The 21,899-nt window shown below is 40.6% G+C and overlaps 1 protein-coding gene across 1 annotated transcript in view; it reads left to right on the top strand.

Moving 5' to 3' along the window:
• The window catches only part of GNB1 (G protein subunit beta 1), a 123,512-nt gene extending 101,986 nt beyond the window's left edge, over nucleotides 1-21,526 (top strand). Inside the window, exons 7-11 of the mRNA XM_030186294.1 lie at nucleotides 4,619-4,685; nucleotides 7,763-7,964; nucleotides 8,852-9,068; nucleotides 19,044-19,159; nucleotides 19,758-21,526. Coding sequence (XP_030042154.1) covers nucleotides 4,619-4,685; nucleotides 7,763-7,964; nucleotides 8,852-9,068; nucleotides 19,044-19,150 — 593 coding nt within the window. The 3' untranslated portion in view covers nucleotides 19,151-19,159; nucleotides 19,758-21,526. The remainder of the gene's footprint in view (nucleotides 1-4,618; nucleotides 4,686-7,762; nucleotides 7,965-8,851; nucleotides 9,069-19,043; nucleotides 19,160-19,757) is intronic.
• Nucleotides 21,527-21,899: the final 373 nt, after the last annotated feature.

Genomic DNA, 21,899 nt, shown 5'->3' with positions numbered 1-21,899 from the left:
TCAGAGATCGGCTGTCCAATCAAATCATTTCAATTCAGACAGACAACCAGGTTGCGATGTATTACACCAAGAAGCAGGGGGGCACCGGATCTCGCCCTCTGTGTCAGGAACCCGTCAAGATGTGGCTTTGGGCGCACCATCACGGCATGCTTCTCCAAGCCACTTATCTGGCAGCCGTCAAAAACAGTCTGGCCGACAGGTTGAGCAGGATCATGCAACCTCACGAGTGGTCACTGAACACGGAAGTTGTCCTCAAGATCTTCCGAGCGTGGGGCACCCCCTCGGTGGATCTTTTTGCCACTCAGACCAATCACAAAGTCTCTCAATTCTGTTCCAGACTTCAGGCCCACGACAGACTAGCATCAGATGCTTTTCTCCTTCATTGGGGGACAAGCCTTCTGTATGTGTATCCTCCCATACCTCTAGTAGGGAAGACTTTGCTGAAACTCCAGCAAGACCGTGGAACCATGATTCTGATTGCACCTTTTTGGCCCCATCAAATCTGGTTCCCTCCTCTTCTGGAGTTGTCCTCTGAAGAACCCTGGAGATTGGAGTGTTTTCCCACCCTCATCACACAGAACGAGGGGTCGCTTCTGCATCCCAACCTCCAGTCTCTGGCTGTCACGGCCTGGATGTTGAGAGCTTAGAGGTTGCCTCTTTAGGTCTGTCGGAGGGTGTCTCCAGAGTCTTGCTTGCTTGCAGGAAAGATTCCACAAAAAAGTGTTACTCTTTTAAATGGAGAAGTAAATGACGGCAGAAAAAGACCTGCATGGTCCATCCAGTCTGCCCAAAAAGACAAACTCATATGTACTACTTTTTGTGTATACCCTACTTTGATTTGTGCCTGTCTTCTTCAGGGCACAGACCGTATGTCTGCCCCGCCTCCCACCACCGGCTCTGGCACAGACCGTATAAGTCTGCCCAGCACTATCCCCGCCACCGGCTCTGCCACCCAATCTCGGCTAAGCTCCTTAGGATCCTCCTTCTGAACAGGATTCCTTTATGTTTATCCCACGCGTGTTTGAATTCTGTTACAGTTTTCATTTCCACCACCTCCCGCGGGAGGGCATTCCAAGCATCCACTACTCTCTCCGTGAAAAAATACTTCCTGACATTTGCCATCTGGTATGACAGCAGAGCCGTAGATCCCTTTTCTTGTCCTACACGGATGCTTGAATACCTTCTACACTTCTCAGAGTCTGGTCTCAAGACCAACTCCGTAAGGGTTCACCTTAGTGCAATCAGTGCTTACTATCAACGTGTAGAAGGTCAGCCTATCTACTACTACTACTTATCACTTCTATAGCGCTACAAGGCATACGCAGTGCTGTACGTTTCATGAGAGGTTTACTTTTGTCAAAACCCCCAGTCAAACCTCCACCAGTGTCATGGGATCTCAACATCGTTCTCACCCAGCTGATGAAAGCTCCTTTTGAACCACTGAATTCCTGCCATCTGAAGTACTTGACCTGGAAAGTCATTTTCTTGGTGGCTGTTACTTCAGCTCGTAGAGTCAGTGAGCTCCAGGCCCTGGTAGTGCATGCTCCTTATATCAAGTTTCATCATAACAGAGTAGTCCTCCGCACTCACCCTAAGTTCTTTCCGAAGGTGGTGTCGGAGTTCCATCTGAACCAGTCAATTGTCTTGCCAACATTTTTTCCCCGTCCACATACTGTAAGAGAGCATTGGCCTTTTATGTGGAGCGGACAAAGCCCTTTAGACAGTCCGCCCAGTTGTTTGTTTGTTTTGATCCCAACAGGAGGGGAGTCGCCATCAGAAAATGCAACATTTCAAATTGGCTAGCAGATTGCATTTCCTTCACTTAAGTCCAAGCTGGGCTGACTTTAGAGAGCCATGTCACGGCTCACAATGTTAGAGCCATGGCTGCGTCAGTGGCTCACTTAGCCTCCTTTGAGGAGATTTGCAAGGCTGCAGCGTGGTCATCCGTCCACACATTCACATCTCACTACTGCCTTCAGCAGGATACCTGACACGACAGTCGGTTTGGGCAGTTGGTGCTGCAGAATCTGTTTGGGGTTTAGAATCCAACTCCATCCTCCTGAGCCCATTTTTGTTCTGTTCCAGGCTGCACTCTCACCTAGTTAAATTTATTTTCAGGTTAATCTCTGTTATGTCCTCGCCGTTGCGAGGCCCTATTGACCAGTGTTTATTATTTTGAGTGAGCCTGGGGGCTAGGGATACCCCATACGTAAGAATATTGAGCCTGCTTGTCCTCGGAGAACATAAAGATACATACCTGTAGCAGGTATTCTCCGAGGACAGCAGGCTCAATATTCTTACAACCCTCCCTCCTCCCCATTGGAGTTGTTACAGTTCTATACTTTGCTTTTTACTAACTAATTAGGGCCCGCTCGCGTCACGGGCGGGAAGCCGTTCGCACATGTGCAGTGCATTCGGTCCATGCGATGGCGCATTCTGGAGAGTCCTTTTTGTTTTCTAAGTTCGGGACTCCTGGGCTGTCACGAACGCTGACCAATACGTAAGAATATTGAGCCTGCTGTCCTCAGAGAATACCTGCTAAAGGTATGTATCTTTATGATTTGTAGATATGTAATATTCCTCCACCCCCGTATGAGTGAGCCTGCCCTGCGGTAGGAAGTGAGCTGGGGAAACTTCTTCTGTTACAAGTGAAATTTCTACATGCGGGACAAGACCCCCATCACCCCCCCCCCCCCCCCCCCAATTGCCCCAATACATTTCTATGGAAAAAGCTATTCAATAGCTGCAGCATACAGTAATTTACAGTAACATCAGTTAAGGAATTGTATCTTTCAAAAAATTCTCCTTTTTTTCCCCCCCTCACAATCAGACATACATACAGAGAACTAACACAAATAAATGCACTGACACATTCAAAAACACATACGCATATCTACCTTTACACATTTACTTACACACACCCCAGATAACGCACGCAGAAGGGTCGGAAAAAATTCCATGATCCATACACTTCATGCTTTTCTACTTGCTGCCATTACAGATAAGAAATGGGCTTATTCTGCTCCTTGCTAGCTTTTCTGATATTTAAGCTTTTCTAGTTTTCACTGTCAGTTGATTTGAGCTTTTTTTTTTTTTTTCCAAGCCTGTGTTTATATTTTTAAGTTCATCTATAGCATGGTTGATAAGGGTATGTTTTCACTGGTACCTTGCCCTGTAAATCAGGCTGCATTGGCCTAATATTTCCTATACTAGATGCCTCCCCTTCTGACCAGTTGGATATCATACACCATTTTTATTCTTATAAAATATTTTTCTGAATTGCTTGTGGTTTTTATTGTAATTTTTTGACCTTTTGTTTATCATTTATTTTGTTATAGCGTAGCTAATAAAATGCTAGTATTGTGCTTTTGAGCAATACACTTTGAAGTCCTGTTAGTTTAAACTGTTTTGTGTAGATGGTATATGAGCTCTGGCAGGTTTTTATACTCTAGCCAAAGATGTTTGTCAAAGTGACCTAGGCACTGAAATGAAAATATATATATTTTTTATGGACAGGCATATCCTGTGTTCTTTTTAAATTATAAATCCATACAAACATATGACAAAACAGAAATTGAGTCCTGGTGGTTCCTTCCAGGAGTCCCAACACCACAACCACAATTAACAAATTTAATTGTTTATTCCTAGTCCCTTCCCACACACCTATTTATGCTATACGAAGTTAGGAAGCAGTGATGGAACATCCCAGTCTCAATCTATTTAAGCATCGTCAACAACAGTTCTGGTTTAACTGAATACAGCACTACAGCTTCTTTTGGACTAGAGGCATTAGATATATGGTTTCCACAGTGATTAAAAATTACCAGTCTTATTGCACCATAGTGCAGTGTGCTCCGACAGTAAAATATGGTCCACAACTACTACTGCATACTTGAATGAGCACTTTTCTTGTACCAGTTATCCTTTTGCTAAAGAGTTGCAATTCCTCAGCAATTGGGTCTGTTTTGCAATTTCATTTTGCAGCATCAAAAATTCATTTACCCTAGGCAAGCTGAATGGATTTTTCAGATACTGCTCTATAGGTAGGAAAGCATTTATCAGTTAATTACTTTTACAGACATGAGTGGCTTCTGTTTGTCCAGGAGCCTTTCTACTCAGGATGTACATGTAGTTTTCTGAAACTTTAAATGCAGTCTGATGGTACTGGACAGACCTTGATGCATCCAGAAATGGCTTAAAAATAGTAGTATTTACTGAGGTGGTACATAGTGTAAAACTAAGGCTCATGTCTAAAAGAGAATCATAAAACTTGGTGGATTGAGCTATAGTGTTCTGTTTCCCAACATGGGGATGTGTGCAAGGAGGTTTGACAAGAGACGGGAGCATGTGTAGCCCATTATCTTGCCTGGAGTTTGCCACCATATTGAGTCAACCAAAAAGTCTTATTAAAAATGACTGCATATGTGTGGCTTGGTATGCACCAATAGTTTGCTTTGTTTTGAGTGTGTCAAGATGGCAGCTACAGATTCAGCCTTGTCATGTGATGCATTCTCCTGTCAATTAAAGCTTGGATGTGTGTGTAGAATTGTTCGTTGTTTAGGAGGAAGGAAATGATCACCTTTGCTCTGAGTAGTCATTGACTGTTTCTAATCTGCAGGTTATCTGTCGTGCTGCCGCTTCCTGGATGATAATCAAATAATTACCAGCTCTGGAGACACCACCTGGTGAGTTGACGTTTACGAAGAATTTTTTTGATCTTGTGAAGAGCTTCTGACCTTGACCCTTTTAAATAATGTACTTAAGTATTCATTTAAAGTTGCTAATTTATAACTGTTCAAGCTTTGGTAACCACACTTGTTTTTCTGTACACGTAATTGCGGGATCTTCTGAAATGTCATAAAGAATTGAAATTACCCTTCAGCCAGACTATTTCTTTCTGTAGGTGGGTGATTAAGCAAATTGGAAATGACTTCTGTAGATTACTTCTCACCCTCTTGTATTGAAGGTTCCTACATCTGACCACTTTTACATTCTTTTTTTCATTTGATTTAGTAAATTGATATCCGCTAATCAGGTGGTATATAAATACAACAATTAAAACACATGCTCCCTACCATAAAATCCAACCACTCCTTCCCCCTAATCCCATAACAGCAGAAGTTTTTATAGTTCAAACAGCAAACAGAAGAACTCTCCCAGCTAGTCTCATCCCAAAACACATGGATAAAAAGCCACACTTTCAGAAAGTTAATGAAAATGCTGATAGCTAATTTCTTCCATAAGTTCTTGGGGAAGTGTGACCCATATAACTAAAACTGACCTTCTAAGTAGAGGACAAAAGTGAACAGAGGGTAGGGCCAAAATCACTTCTGGGGGGACCTTAAGGGTCTTGAAGAATATGCTTTGTCTAGAAGCCAGGTAGGTTAGCGGATCTCATACAAAGCCCCTTAAAAAAAAAAACACAGGGTAATATATTTGGCCTGTAAAAACCTGACAAGGTACTGTATAGGGGTGTCAAGTACTTCAGTGCAAGAAAGAAGAGCAGGACTTGTGGGTGATGATCTTAAGGTGGCCAAAGGTAAAAAAGGCAACAGTATAAACCAGAAAGATGCTTAGGTGTATGTGGAGGGAAATGGCTAGCAGGAAGAGAGGTGATAGTGCCCCTGACTGGTGAGACTCATTTAGAGGTCTGTGTACAATTCTAAAGATATGGGGGACAGACTTAAAGATCTCAATATATCCCTTGGAAGAAAGGCACAAGATGTGAGCTGATAGACATTTTAATACCTCTGTGGCATAATGCATAGGAGGTGAGTCTTTCAATTGAAAGGAAGCTTTGGAATGAGAGGGCATAGGATGAAGTTGAAAGGGAATAGACCAGGAGTAATCTAAGGAAATACTGCCTTACGAGTGGATTTGTGAAATGACCTTCCCGGTGGAGCTGGTAGAGACACTGTATCTGAGTTCAAGAAAGCATGGGACAAGCACATAGGATCGCTAGGGGAGAGGGAGAAGTAGTACATGGTGTAGATGGACAGATCTAGTAGGCCATATGTCCTTTATGTTCCATCATTTCTAATTTTAATAAGCCATACAAACAACCTTGAACTGAACCCTGAACACCTTCAACCAATATAATTGCTGCAGCAGTAGGGTTATATGCACCTTCCTAGTATCAGTGAGGAGAAGCCTGACTGTGATATATTGCACTAGTTGCAGTTTCCAGATCCTAACATAGACATCCCTACAAAGAGTTAATAGTCCAACCTACTCCGTACCAAAATAGTTCCCCCCCACCCCTCTAAAAACACCTTGACATTACAGATTAATTAGAGCTGATGAAAATCTTGACTGTACAACAATGCCAGTTTGCATTCACATATCCAGCTGTGAATCAAGATGTACATCCAAGCTAAGTTACAAGCCCCGCCTCTTAAGCTGATGACCCTTACAACATGGCACATATAACATTGTAATCTGTGCCCTTGAAAGCCACATCACAGCAGACTTGTCCCATATTCAGGTAGAGTAATATTGTTCTTAGAGAATCTTCTTGTGGTATTGGATTTAGTCTCTACCAGTTATCTTCAAGGTCCAAAAGTTTCATTTTTTTGCTCTAAAATTATCAGCCCAATTCCTTTTTGTTGGCTAGTAAATTTTCAGCTTCTTTTGAAATTTCATTATAAATGGAACGTGTCATCATTGAGCATTTTTAAAGTTGCCGTGCCACTGGCTAATCAAAATTGTGTTGACATTTATGTATATGAAACCATATATGTATACAGTCTTTACTAGTTAAATCTAAATAGTACCTCTTTTATAATCTACTACGATCGGGTAGAGGTACTGCCTTTACTGTGGAACTGAGGTTGGGATATTTTCAGTTGTCACTATCTTGGTATGTTATGAAGTATCAGCCTGAAAGCTACAGAACTGTAATGACAAGGTTGCTCATCATTCCAGATCAAAATGTTGGCTTAATTCATGGGACTGCATGGGTAGCTTTATGAATAAACTAAAACAGCCATTCTGATTCAAGTGTTCACTAATTCAGTTTTCATGCCAATAAAATATACAGGATTATAGCAGTAATCTCCCCAGAAATTTTACCAGCTGGGTGGCATGGAGTAATAGTTGAGTGGGAATGGGGTTGGGGCAGTACTGCACAGTATTATAACATTTTCAGTTAAGCTAAAAGGTCCTAGGGAGAACACTGTATAGGCTTTGGATATCATTGTTTTAGACTGCTTATGGAATTGCTGCCTACAAGGCAACAAACAGTAGAGGAAAAAAACCCCTCGCAGATGGTGTCCAGGGAAAATCTTTATTTAAGTCTTCAATAACAGTAACGAGGACCCAATACAGCTCGTGTTTCGGCCCTAATGGCTTGCATCAGGGGTCTAAAAAAACAAATAGTCATAAACAAAAAAATGATAGTGCATAAATACATCTAAGAAAATAGGAGACTGTTTAATGAATTGTCTGGGAATATGTTTGACATGATACATTCCTAGGTATGGTCCCCTTTACTGTTATTGAAGACTGTTGTTAAATAAAGATTTTCCCTGGACACCATCTGCAAGAGATTTTTCCCTCTACTGTTTGTTGCCTGGTGGTTTCCCTCGGAGTTTTTTTTCTTCTGTTTGTGATTGTTTTATGGACTGTAGGAAGCATTCTACCTAGCTGCAGTTGTGTGACTGCTAATAAGATCTCAAAGTATTTCATCGACCCTAGACTTGTTATGTAGAATTGATGACTTTTGTATGATCATATCTTCTTTTCTCTTCCACGCCCTCCCCAGCGCTTTGTGGGACATCGAAACTGGGCAACAGACAACCACATTTACTGGCCACACTGGGGACGTTATGAGCCTCTCTCTTGCCCCTGATACCAGGTTGTTTGTCTCTGGTGCTTGTGATGCTTCTGCCAAACTCTGGGATGTTAGAGAAGGAATGTGTCGGCAAACCTTTACTGGCCATGAGTCTGACATCAATGCCATCTGTGTATGTTTACCTTTTTTTTTATCATCAAAGGCACTATCTCATTCCTGATTTTTACATAGCACCCTACAACAATTTCAACTAGTTTCAGATTTTCTCTCATTACACTGTCAGTATCTTTAAATTACAAAATATTCCTGTGCATTAGGTTTTGCGCATAACCAGATTTGCAAATATTTTATCATTTTAAACACATTCTAAAACAGCTTTTCCAAACTTTTTAATAGCAGAAAGGGTGTACTGATACTGTCATTGCCAAAGATAGTAACAAAAGACTGGTAGCCAGAATGATCCACAGGCTCGAAAGCCATATGAGAAGATAGCCACAGCATTAATGTCTCATCTGAGAAATAGGTAATATAGGGCTTGCACAAGGATTTATTGGCAGTTTTCGAACAATCTCTGAAGCAGGCACCTAGTATGCTGAAACGGTGACTGCTGGGTTGTTTGAAGATTTTTCTGTCTACTGCTTACAGAAACTACAGCCAGCAACTGATTTGCAAGTGAGGTATGTTGGTCCCTACAGCTGTGTACACAAGAACTTTTCTGGTGAAGTTTACTTTTTTGGCAGTTCGTATCTTATTGCTAAAGTTGATGCCTTAATGGCTGTTATAAAGAAAAGCTGAATAGAATGACTACAGTGAAGAAGGTAATATAATAAATGGCTATAGAGCAGTCCATTCTTTTTCAGGAAGAAAATTCATCTCTGAGGATATTCTAAATGGGGTCAGCTTTTCTGGGATGAACTCATTCAGAAATTCTATTGACATCTCTTAAATTTCCCTTCACTTTTTTATTGGATTATTTAAGTATATACTTTTAGTATTTTTTTAAAGCAGAAATATTTTAGAATATAATATAAAAGTTTTTCCCTCTTTATCTTTCTGTAGTTCTTCCCCAATGGCAATGCATTTGCCACTGGTTCAGATGATGCCACTTGCAGGCTGTTTGACCTCCGAGCTGATCAGGAGCTTATGGTTTATTCACACGATAATATCATCTGCGGTATAACCTCTGTAGCATTCTCCAAGAGTGGGCGTCTCCTCCTCGCTGGATACGATGACTTTAACTGCAATGTCTGGGATACCCTCAAAGCTGATAGAGCAGGTGACGTATTACCACAATGTTTTGGCTGAAAGGACAGTTTTATTTTGCCAGTATTTCCTTTCCCATTAATGGTTTACTGAGCTATAAATTTCAGGCTAAGGAGATGTAGAATTGATAGAGCAGGCTTGTCTCATACTACATTAAATGTGGTACTAGTATAGTAATAGTGAAATTACCACTGTGGTTAACTTAATTCAAACATCTGGTGCCAACCATAGAAGGTCTGTCTAATATGCATAAAAGTCCATTAAAGTTTTTACCGTCTATCGTTAGTCCTATTAATGAACAGAGCTTTTAGCGAAGATAATTTGTCAGAATTATGTTGGCTTTTCATACTACTACTACTACTATTTAGTATTTCTATAGCGCTACAAGGCGTACGCAGCGCTGCACAAACATAGAAGAAAGACAGTCCCTGCTCAAAGAGCTTATAATCTAATAGACAAAAAATAAATAAAGTAATCAAATCAATTAATGTGAATGGGAAGGAAGAGAGGAGGGTAGGTGGAGGCGAGTGGTTACAAGTGGCTACGAGTCAAAAGCAATGTTAAAGAGGTGGGCTTTCAGTCTAGATTTAAAGGTGGCCAAGGATGGGGCAAGACGTAGGGGCTCAGGAAGTTTATTCCAGGCGTAGGGTGCAGCGAGACAGAAGGCGCGAAGTCTGGAGTTGGCAGTAGTGGAGAAGAAAACAGATGATAAGGATTTATCCATAGAACGGAGTGCACGGGAAGGGGTGTAGGGAAGGACGAGTGTGGAGAGATACTGGGGAGCAGCAGAGTGAGTACATTTATAGGTTAGTAGAAGAAGTTTGAACAGGATGCGAAAACGGATAGGGAGCCAATGAAGGGTCTTGAGGAGAGGGGTAGTATGAGTAAAGCGACCCTGGCGGAAGACGAGACGGGCAGCAGAGTTTTGAACCGACTGGAGAGGGGAGAGGTGACTAAGTGGGAGGCCAGCAAGAAGCAGATTGCAATAGTCTAAACGAGAGGTGACAAGGGTGTGGATGAGGGTTTTGGTAGAGTGCTCGGAAAGAAAGGGGCGGATTTTACGGATGTTGTAAAGAAAGAAACGACAGGTCTTGGCAATCTGCTGGATATGAGCAGAGAAGGAGAGAGAAGAGTCAAAGATGACCCCAAGGTTTCGAGCTGAGGAGACAGGGAGAATGAGAGAGCCATCAACAGAAATAGAAAACGGGGGGAGCGGGGAGGTGGGTTTGGGGGGGAAAATGAGAAGCTTGGTTTTGGTCATATTTAATTTCAGGTGGCGTTGAGACATCCAGACAGCAATGTCAGACAAGCACGCTGAAACTTTGGTTTGGATGCAAGGTGAGATATCAGGGGTAGAAAGGTAGATTTGGGAGTCATCAGCATAGAGATGGTAGGAAACGCCATGGGATGAGATTAATGAACCAAGGGAAGAAGTGTAGATAGAAAAGAGGAGGGGACCAAGAACAGAACCCTGAGGTACGTCGACAGGCAGAGGGATAGAAGTAGAAGAGGATCCACCAGAGTGAACACTAAAGGTGCGGAGGGAGAGGTAGGAAGAGAACCAGGAAAGGACAGAGCCCTGGAATCCAAGTGAGGACAGGGTATCGAGACGTATGCTGTGATTGACAGTGTCAAAAGCAGCGGAAAGATCAAGAAGAATGAGGATGGAATATTGACCTCTGGATTTAGCCAGTAATAGGTCATTGGAGACTTTAGTAAGAGCAGTTTCGGTTGAGTGGAGAGGGCGAAAACCAGATTGTAGTGGGTCAAGAATAGCATGTGAGGAGAGAAAATCAAGGCAGCGGCGGTGAACAGCACGCTCAAGTAATTTGGAGAGAAAAGGAAGGAGGGAAATGGGTCGGTAATTAGAGGGACAAGTAGGGTCGAGTGAAGGCTTCTTAAGGAGAGGTGTGACCACAGCATGTTTAAAGGCAGCAGGGACAGTCGCAGTGGAAAGTGAGAGGTTGAGAATATGACAGATAAAAGGAATAAGAGCAGGAGAGATGGCATTAAGAAGGTGGGTGGGAATGGGATCAGAGGAACAGGTGGTACATTTTGAGGAAGAAAGGAGAAGTGTAGTTTCCTCAATAGTAACTTCAGGAAAAGAGGAAAGGGAATGAGGGGAAGGAGAGAGAGGGGAATGGACTAGTGGAGGGAGAGGTGGTGAGGTAGAGAAAGCAAGGTTTATCTTTTGAACCTTGTGAAAGAATTCAGAAAGGGTCTGAGGAGAGAATGAAGGGGGAGTTGGGGGCACCTTGAGGAGAGAGTTCAATGTGGTGAAGAGAAGTCGAGGATTAGAGCCAAGAGAGTTGGTCAGTTGGATATAATAATCCTGTTTGGCACATAAAAGAGCAGATTGGAAGGAGGTCAGCATGAACTTAAAGTGTAAGAAATCAGCAAGGGCCCGAGATTTCTGCCACAGGCGTTCGGCGGAGCGGGTACAGGAACGTAGGTAGCGGATATTAGAAGTCAGCCAAGGTTGGGGTTTTGTACGCCTTACAGGGCGGGTCATCAAAGGTGCAAGAGTGTCTAAGGCAGAGGATAGAGTATTGTTGTAAGAAGAAACAGCCTCGTTGACAGACGTGGATGGTGCCACAGTAGAGAGGAGGTTTGAAACATGGGAGGATAGAGATGAAGGGTCAATATCGTGAAGATTCCTAGATAAATTAGATAAGATAGGCCGGGAGTGTAATATGATGTAGAGCGCAAAGCTGATTACTAAAGTAATCCTTTGCTCAGTACATAGTTTGGAAAAAAAATCAATATCCTGAATTGTCTTCCTTTTCAGCAGATCCTATGACGTGGCATTTAAATTGTGAAAACAATTCTGGCATGTCTGCTAATCTGAATTTTATACGAGTACAGAAAGATATGGAGCATGGCTTGTAGAGGGTTTTTTTGGGGGGAGGGGGGTTGGTTTTATTTTTACTCTGTATCTGTTCTGTGTGACTGACCTGGGGATAGATGGAATGGAGTGTTTCCTAAATATTCCTTGGGTGGGGAGAATACCATATCAAACTGTTAAATGTCACTGTCAAACAGATTTCAAGGGGGCTACAGTCTGACAACAGGTATCCCAGGCGTCAACAGTTGGCAGTGTACATAGCAATCCGTAGTAAACTACATAATGCAAACACTGGGAGGGGGGAAGAAGGGTAATTCTATAATTTGCTAATATTTACATGCTGCTTACACACACACACACACACACACACACACACACATATGTTCAGAGCAATGGTAGTTACACATAAGCCCCTGGATTCTATATATGGCATGAAAACTTGGGCGCGAGCACAATTTAAGTAATGAACCAATTAGCGCCGATAACTGGATGCTAATCAGCAGTAATACGCATCTTGCTATGCGCAATTCTGTAAAGATGCAAATGTGAATTTTCGTGTGCAGATCCAAAAGGAAGTATGGCCATGGGAGGGGAAGGGGCAGGTCATGACAGTGTTAAACAGAATATGCCAGATCTGCGCCTAATTTAGGTGTGAAAATTTACACCAGGTTTCAGTTGGTATAAATCCTTGCACCTAAGTTAGGTATGGATCTCGGTGCTAGGTACTATTCTTAAACGGCGCCCAACTCGGAGCACCATATATAGAATTCAGTCCAAGGTGTGCACACTTGCATGTAACTGCTAAAATTCTGCCTAAGCACTGTTCTGTAAGTACCCACTCAACCCTTGCAAAAACACACTATGTAAGTTGTTCACATGGATGGGTTCAGATTTGCTTGCATAACTTAGACTACAGGTGTAAATGCTTGTGCCTAGATGTTAGTGTATATATCTAGGCTAGTATTCTATAAAGAAAAGCATCAGATAGTATTCTCCTCAGTTGTGCAGTGCTTTTAATTCCAAAGGCTACAACAAGACAGTATCAAAAGCATCGGACCATTATGGGCATTAATTACCAGTTGTAAAAATGGTTCACTCCATTAGGCTACTCCAAAAACCATGTCTAAAATACCATACAAATTTACCATTTCAAGGACTATGATACTAGCCTCTTCCAAATTAAGGGGGACCATGAAAGCTGTAGCACAAACCAAGCACAAGTTATTAAAAATATTCAATACAGAGTGTTAACAGGGTGCCATATACTTTTTTTTAAAAATCACTTGCCCTAAATAATCCTTAAAAATGGTTATAACGATCTCAATTCTACCTGCTGGAATGTTTTCAAAGCAGATCAGAATTGGCTTAGAGCACTTCTAATTGAGAATGTGGCAGATCTGCTTAAAACGCTGTTTTTCTCTCTGGGGCTAAGCTGTCAGCCTACCAGATAAGGTAGTGCTTCCCCATAGTGGAAAGGGAATCCATATTTACTCCAAGATCACTAACAAAGGGGCTGCTCTTCACAACAGTATTGTCTACTAGCAGTACTACTACTACTTAACATTTCTAGAGCGCTACAAGGGTTACGCAGCGCTGTACAAATTAACGAATAAGGACGGTCCCTGCTCAGAAGAGCTTACAATCTAAAAGACGAAATGTCAAGTTGGGGTAGATGAGATTTCCTGAGAAGAGATGAAGTGATTAGGTGCCGAAGGCGACATTGAAGAGGTGGGCTTTGAGCAATGATTTGAAGATGGGTAGGGAGGGGGCCCGACGTATGGGCTCAGGGAGTTTGTTCCAAGCATGGGGTGAGGTGAGGCAGAAAGGGCGAAGCCTAGAGTTGGCGGTGGTGGAGAAGGGTACTGAAAGGAGGGATTTGTCTTGAGAGCGGAGGTTACGGGTAGGGACGTAAGGGGAGATGAGGGTAGAGAGGTAAGGAGGGGCTGCAGATCGAGTGCATTTGTAGGTGAGTAGGAGAAGCTTGAACTGTATGCGGTATCTGATCGGAAGCCAGTGAAGTGACTTGAGGAGAGGGGTGATACGAGTATATCAGTTAAGGCGGAAGATAAGACGTGCAGCAGAGTTCTGAATGGACTGAAGGGGGGATAGATGGCTAAGTGGGAGGCCGGTGAGGAGTAGGAGTAGAACAATGAGTGAAGCATTGAAGTCAACCACCTTATTTTTGTCTTAGCTTTTAGTATTATCAGTAATTTACTAGCAGTCTGGAGGTACTAGTTCACTGGTAAAGCATTTATAGCAAGGCTGTGGAGTTGGTACCCCAAATCTTTGACTCTGAGGCCTCTGTTTTTCCACTGTCTGCCTGTATAGTAAATCTAAGAGAAATTTGATTAATTACAGAAACATAGGATATTTCTTTAGGTATAAAATTAGGACTAATAGAATACAAAATATATTTATTTGAAGTTTGAACAAAACTTGAACCAAAGATATATAATTATAAAATGTTTTCCCTTTCCCTAAATTTACCATGTATTGTGTTGTAAGTTTTTATGTTGAAGCTGGAATCAGTATATTTTTTACTGACTCCACCCAAAATTGCTTCTGACACCATAGTTCTGCTTTATATTCGCCACAAAATCCCCCTCTTCTGAGACAGCCAATTTTATATCATCTGCGTCTAAATAGGCCCAGAGATCTGATAAGGCAACCTAATGATCTCATGTACAAACAAAGAGCAGCTGTGAGAGAGATTCCTGAGGGACAAATTATTCTGTCCAACCTTAATGCTATTAGACAGAACTTAAAAACTGTGGGCCGCAGAGAGATCAATCCAGGTCAAAGCTGTCCCTCGTATTGGTATCATCACAAAGACGTTTTTTTCTGTTTTTGCTTTGTGTTTGATTTACTATAATACTAAACACATCCCTTTTCTTTGTAAAGGTTACGTAAGATATTACCATTCATTGCTGTTAAAGCTGTCTCTGAATCAGGGTTTGTATCAGATTCTAAATTTATGGAGGAAATTTGAAGAACCAATGCACTTTTCTTTCTCTTTCAGTTAACTTAAAAAGCCACCATATATCTAACATAGGTCTTCAATTACTACATGATGTGGTATCCAAAAATGTTCCATAATATACTGTCAGGAACATGACAGAGTAGATGTGGTTACAGACGGTCTATAGTTCCAACTGAAATGCTTCAAAAGGTGCCTAGTTAAGGTTGATACTGGGCTGCCATAGCAGAAACTGTATTTCTGGCAAAACTGCTGTATATTATAGGCTGTACATATAAGAGGGGGTTTCACACTCCACAGCCTCTGGTATAGTAGATACCTGTTGAGTTTGTGTTCCACAGAGGAAAGATTGTATCTTTAGGAATGTTAGGCATAAATTGCATGCTGAACATCGCATTGTTCTCAGTATGCTGTTTGGCTCAGATGGCATGAAAGCTGTTTGATATGCAGGGTAGTGCTCTGCCATTTTCTAAGTAATGTTTTTCCAAAGTGTGCTTCTGCCTTCTATGTCAAAGAAGAGATCCCAGGATTGAGGTATCTTGCATTTCTAGATGAGACCTGTTTCATGGAATACAGTACTAGAGGGTTTTGGTTGACCACACTCCCACCACAAAGGAGGATTTTTACAGTAATAAGCCACAGTAGTAGGAGTCTCGTATTTCAGAGAAGTAGTTGATGAATAGTGTGGTATGTGTGTGCAGGATTTACACCTGCAAATGAAAAAAAACTTTTGCAGTACTCTGGGTCCTTCTTGTACACCTTGCATTTTTGCAATCATCCTTACCAAATTCATTAACTGTATGTTTGAAGGCACAGCAACTACTCATCTGGGAAGTTGCAGGACATCCCAAAAGAATATCCAAAGACATACAGGCTTCATTAGCTTCATGACTCCATAAGAAAGACACTGGGAGAATAGCAAAACAGAAACTGCTGCTATCAGTGCTTGTTTCACATTTGCAAAAACACACCCGGATGATTTCCGAAGCCTTTTTGGAATAATGTTCTGTGGAACTGCAAATCAAAAGTGGAACTCTGAACAGTACAGGTCCCGTTATGTCTGGTGTAAAGCAAGTACAGCATTACCTAGTTAAGAACATTGTACCAGCAGTCAAATGTGTGATGGTGTGGAGTTGCTTTTCTGCCTCGGGACTTGAAAAACTGACCAGCACTAAAAGAACCATGAACTTTGCACTGTACCAAGAAATTCTTAGTGTCCAGTCTTCTATCCATGAGGTAAATCATAATTTGGTTATGCAGCAAGATAATGATCCAAAATACAAAAATAGGCGTAGATCTGAATAATTGAGGAGAAACGCAATTAATTTGGATTGGCCTGGTCAAAGTCCTGACTTGAGCCCAGAGCCAGAGTTAGGGGATGGCAAGCAGAGCAGTTGCCATGAGCTCCCTTCCAAGTTTCTGCCCTGGGCTCCTGAATATCCAACACCAGCCCTAACTGAACCCAATAGAGATGCTGTGACAGGATGTGAAATGAACAGTTCATGCACAAAAACCTACGAATGTGTCTGAATGAAGTAATGCTGCAAAGAAGAGTAGGAAGCATTTGTCTGCAGTTATCGCTCTTAAAGATGATGCAACTGGTTATTAAGTTTAGGGGGGCAACTTTTCATATGATATGGGTGTTGGATAAATTTGTTCCTTAAATGAAGTAATCTTAAAACTGTTTATTCAGCTGTTTACTCAGTTATCTAATTTTTTTAAAATCGGAAGCAATTCAGTGTGACAAATATGCAGTAATAGGGAAAATCAGGAGGGGGGAAATGCTTTCACATCACTGTTGTGTACTATAGAGGTGGCTCTGTGGGTTGGGTTTCACAAGAGCATGCTGCAGTACTGTCTTTAACAGTAGACCTGAACTCAAATCAGTTGAGCATAATTAAAGAAGACAGTGGATGACTTCATTTGTATTGAAAAATTGTATTCACAAAGCCAGAGCACAGTTCTTTGCAGATCACAATAAAAACATAAAATAATGAACAGACAACATAGAATCCCCCCTGTCTAGATTCAATGCACCTGTCTGTAACTCCTAAATATGCTGCAGTAGGTGCTGGTGAGGATGAACCAAAGCCTCTGAAATAGAAGCCACTTTCCTGCATCAGTTCACTAGACAACTCCATAAAAATCTTAGAACAATAAGCTGGTATTTTAATCTTAATAGCTTTTTCAAGATGAGATTTTTCATGGATGTATGAGAATTACATCGAACAGTATGATTAAACAAAAATGGCACAAGGAGTGCGGTTGTGAGGAAGGAGACGTTTAAGATGCTGATACAGGTAGAAAGGATCCGTTCAACCAGTCAGCGGTTTCTGTTTCAGGGCACTTGAACATGCAAACAGACAAGTAGATTAGAGCATCCTGGCTTTTGGAAGGATGAGAGCTCATAATGGAAGGTGTAGGGTTTTTGGTCACCAATTGCATACCTTGCTGAAACCCAAAACCAGGAGGAAGATACACATCAAATGTTCATCTGCAATTAAAGCTTTTATTACTTTTTTCACAATTAAAGCTTTTTTCATATATGAGAGAGAGACACCTCGGAAATTGCAAAGGGGTTTTTACACCAAACAGTCAGTGAATTAGCAATGAATCAATCACTGGTCAAAAAACCTCCTTCCTCCTACACTATGTATTTTGGTTCTTCATTAATGCTGGCCTCTGAATGTTTATTACATTTTTCTTTTGCAAATTATTCTTTTTATCTGCCTATTTTTCCAAAAAATGTAAAGTACTTTTCAATTTCAGGTCCACAGTCACCATACATCAGCATTTGGGCAAAAAATCATCTTTTGCTGTGACACTTACTTTGTAATCTGGATCTCGACAGGTGCCTGTTTCACAAAAGCTTCGTCAAGGAATCACATCCAGCTGTCATTGTTTTTAAAGTCTGCGCACACACTTCCCACTGATTATATCAAGAAAATGGCAGCGGCATTAATGAAGGAACAAAATACATAGTGCAGGCAGGAAGGAGGTTTCTTTGACCAGTGATTGATTCATCGCTAAAATAGGGTTATTCTAATTCACTGACTGGTGTAAAAACCCCTTTGCGATTTCTGAAGTCTTTTTCCTCCTGCCTTATATGTATTTATATATATAGTATAAAAAAGCTTCAATTGTGAAAATAGTAATAAAAGCTTTAATTGCAGATGAACTTTTGATGTGTATCTCCCTTCTGCTTTTGGGTTACAGTTCTTGGAATATTTTTTGGGGCGGATATATTTCACCATTGAAGTTGAGTTAAGTGTTCTCACCTTGCTGAAAGACATACTGGCAGTACGTGAAAATAAACTTAGAACAAATCTCATTGGAACAATCTCTGCTTCATGGGCTTCCCTGAGTTGGTGTGGATAAAGTTTAATGGAGGTGCTAGCGAGATAGCTATTGCAAAACCTCATGCCTGAACAATACCTGGAGAAAATACAAATTTGGGTGGACTCATCACTTGGGCCAAACACTAGCCGACACTAATCAGTCCAGACCTATAATAACAAAATTCTTAAATGTTTCTGTGAAAGTGACTGTCTTGAGACCCTTCAAAGAGAAGGTGGTGAATTTTGAGGGCAAAAAAAGTATTGATTTAAGAGTACTCCTGGGAGTTGATAAACACAGAATTTTATATTCCCCTCTTTGTATGCTGCATTCCTCACAAATGTCTTGCACCTCCCTTCTTCTACCATCCTCTGCTGTATATTACCTGCAATATAACTTTCAGCTATCCTGGACCCAAACTTCGGAATTCCCCCCTCTGGATGTTAGAATGCAAACCTCTGTCCCCAAATTCAAATCCCTCCTCAAAACACACAGCTGATTTGACGGTCTCTTTACTTCCCTCTTAATCCTCTTCCTACCCCATCTTTTGACCCCCCCCCCCCCTTACCCCATTCCTCTCCTGCTTCTGCTATCTACTTTCTCGTGTTTTTTTTTTTTTTTTTTTTGTAAACTGCATAGAAGTTTTGCCATAGCCCACTGCAGTATATCAAGAGCCAATAAATTAATAAAAATGTTTGCAGCAGGTAACGGCAACCATAAAAATGATTACTGTAGCCTATCACTTTCTATGAATGTATTTCAGACTTTTAAAGAATGAGGAGTGCCAACTGTGACTGAAAAAGTAATGCAAGAATTACTCCATTTTTCAGGTGTTCTTGCTGGCCATGATAATCGTGTAAGTTGCTTGGGTGTGACTGATGATGGCATGGCAGTGGCAACAGGATCTTGGGATAGCTTCTTGAAGATCTGGAACTAAAGTCTCTAGGTATTTATAGCACCTTTCACCCAAACAGGTTCCCAAACAGCTTTGCGATTTAATGCTTCAGAAGTATAAGTGCAGTGTTGATGGCCTTGTAACATACTTCCTTCTGCCTGGATCAGCAGCATATTATTAAAAACTCCCATAATCTGGCAAGTGGAGAGTAGTTTGGTTATCAAATTTCATCCATTTCCTTATCTGAGAGCAGCCGAGCCTGAGATTTAACAGTGAAGACTTGTCTGAACAACTTTAAACAAAAAACTCAGATTTGGATCTGACTCTGTTTCGTTGTTCATTAGAATTAAGAGAACGTTTCACTTTGTGTGGCATGATATAACAAGTGATGTGGCAGCCTGAAACAGACTGAAATTGTCTGAGATTGCACAGAGTTGCACATAGAAAATTAGTATTGTCCTGATTCAAGATCATGGCATCATTCACTCGCACACACTTTTCCATATACTACTGAAAATGGAGATGCATAAAAGCCCTAAACCTTCCAAATGTTAAAATATAGATATGTAATAAATGCTTTCTACATAAGCAAATTATGCTGAATTATGTATGTGGCTCATGTGTTCCAATTATTTTTTTCTCTCTTCAGGGTAGCAGATTGACTCCACAGTGACTGGAAGAGCATTCCAACATTTGAAAAATTTAAATCCTAGCGTATCCAATCCAACTATACTAATTTGGATGCCCTTTTCCCCATCCACTCTACAAAGGGCAAAACCTTCCCTCATCTCCCTCTTGCCAAAATAAAGAGCACAATTCTCCAGAAGGAAGAATTATGTGGTTTTAAGTGAGAGAAAATTGTGCATTCCTTTTGGGACCATTTCATTTTATATATTGTTTTGAATGAAAGGAAACACTATCATGAAACATTACCAGAACGTAATTGGCGTGATAACAGGAAACATGATAAAAACTAAGTTTACTTAATTTTAAAAAGTTTTAGGTTCCAGAATTGAATTTAAGTTTGAAATTAAAAAAAAAAAAAAGATTTTTTGTTTTGTTTTTGTTTTTTCCTCATACAATTTCAGATTTAAATGTTTGTACTGGGTCATTTTTAAAATCATTTCCTTCTTTTAATGTATTTGGTCAATCGGGCAAAAAGCAGGGTGTCCTGTACTAGCGTCTGGGATTGTTAATGCTGTAAATTTAGTCCAAAAATGCATTTTCCATTATTTCTCTCTAATAGGTAATTGCACAAAAACATATAGAATAATTTTCAAACACAAACTAACCAAGCACACATGTTCCTTGGCAAAGAGGGGCTAGTTTAAAGAATCTTTCATGTCTGTGGGTAATGGATTTAAATCAAGTCCTTCCCTCCCTCCCTCTCACAAATCAAATTTCAGGTTTTATTTTGAATACTTGGATTTTGTAGTACAATTGGAAAACAGTTTCTCTATATAATGCTACCCTAACTGTTGGGCCTCAGAGAAAGCATCATCCCTGTGCTTGGACTTACTCAGTCATCTCTTTGTGTATGAAATGATGTACAAATAAATGTTTTGGAAATAATAAATCTTGAACTTTCTAAGTTAAGACAAAGTGAAGGGATTTTTTTCATATTTGCCATACTGGGTGGGATTTATGTTAGTCGCATGCTGTAGAAATGCTAATTTTTAAAAATATGAATATGAAACGAAGTCCTTAAAATTGTTTTCAGCCTCTTCAAGGTTTTTTTTTTTTTTTTTTTTTTAACCAGTAGTCATTGTCACTTTTTTTTATTGCTGCTCCTCTGTGCACGAATTGATGGAAAATTCTGTTTAGCAAAAAGCTATGCACAGTCTGCAGTAGTGCAATTTGCTTTTCAGTCAGGATTGTTTTTCCTTAATTTTAAAAACAAAAGCAGTCTTTCAAATTAAATTGCTGTTCAAGATTTCCAAAGGAAATGATTAACTTGACCATTTTGTTTAGAAATTCTCTCCACAGCCAATTCATCTTGTAGAAAGTCAGAATTGTAGATTTTTTTTTTTTAAATGACAAATCAGTTTTCCAGACTTTCTTTACTGAATAAAATGTCAGCAGCATTTTGGACAGCAAATTATTCTGTTAGCTCCTGCCTTCACACTGTACACAAGAAATGCTCCTCCCTGGCAGCAATAGTGGCTTTCCCCTCCATTCTGTACAAACTAAAAGTGTGCTGTAATTGTGCGTTAGGCCTGGACTTGGCAACAAAACAAAAAAAAAAATCCAGTTTTTCTCTTTCCATAAAATAACTCTGTAGAGCGCTCAGCAACCTGTATCCCTTTACACCTTTTGTATTTAATTTTAAAGTCGTGTACTACCAGAAAGCTGGATGCAAGAAAGATACTATATTAAAATGTACTGTTATTTAAGATGTAATAAAGCAGTTTGACATGAGCTAATCTCTGGGGGTTTCTTTCAAGTGACTTAGAAATTTCTAGGAATTGTATGCACCAAATCTGAAAGGAATATTCAATTATCATTTGCCAGGATCATTATAAATTAAATTGACTTAGGTCTCTGTTTACTAAGCAGCGTTATAGGCGCATTAACATTTTTAACACATGTCAACTATGTACATGCCTACAATATCCCTATAGGCTCCTACATGGTTAGCGCTCACCCTAAGTGTAGGCGTGCTAAACACACTAATACACCTTAGTAAACAGGGCCTTTAATCCTTAGGAAAGGAGATCCTCTATTAATCTGAAAATGCCAATGATCAACATCAGAAAAGCTGTGTAGGAGACACATTCACAACTGTAGTTTA

This window comes from Microcaecilia unicolor, chromosome 13 (assembly GCF_901765095.1).
Source record: "Microcaecilia unicolor chromosome 13, aMicUni1.1, whole genome shotgun sequence".
NCBI classification, from domain to species: Eukaryota; Metazoa; Chordata; class Amphibia; order Gymnophiona; family Siphonopidae; genus Microcaecilia; species Microcaecilia unicolor.
The sequence above is the reverse complement of the archived record's forward strand: the minus strand, read 5'-3'. Positions and strand labels throughout refer to the sequence as shown.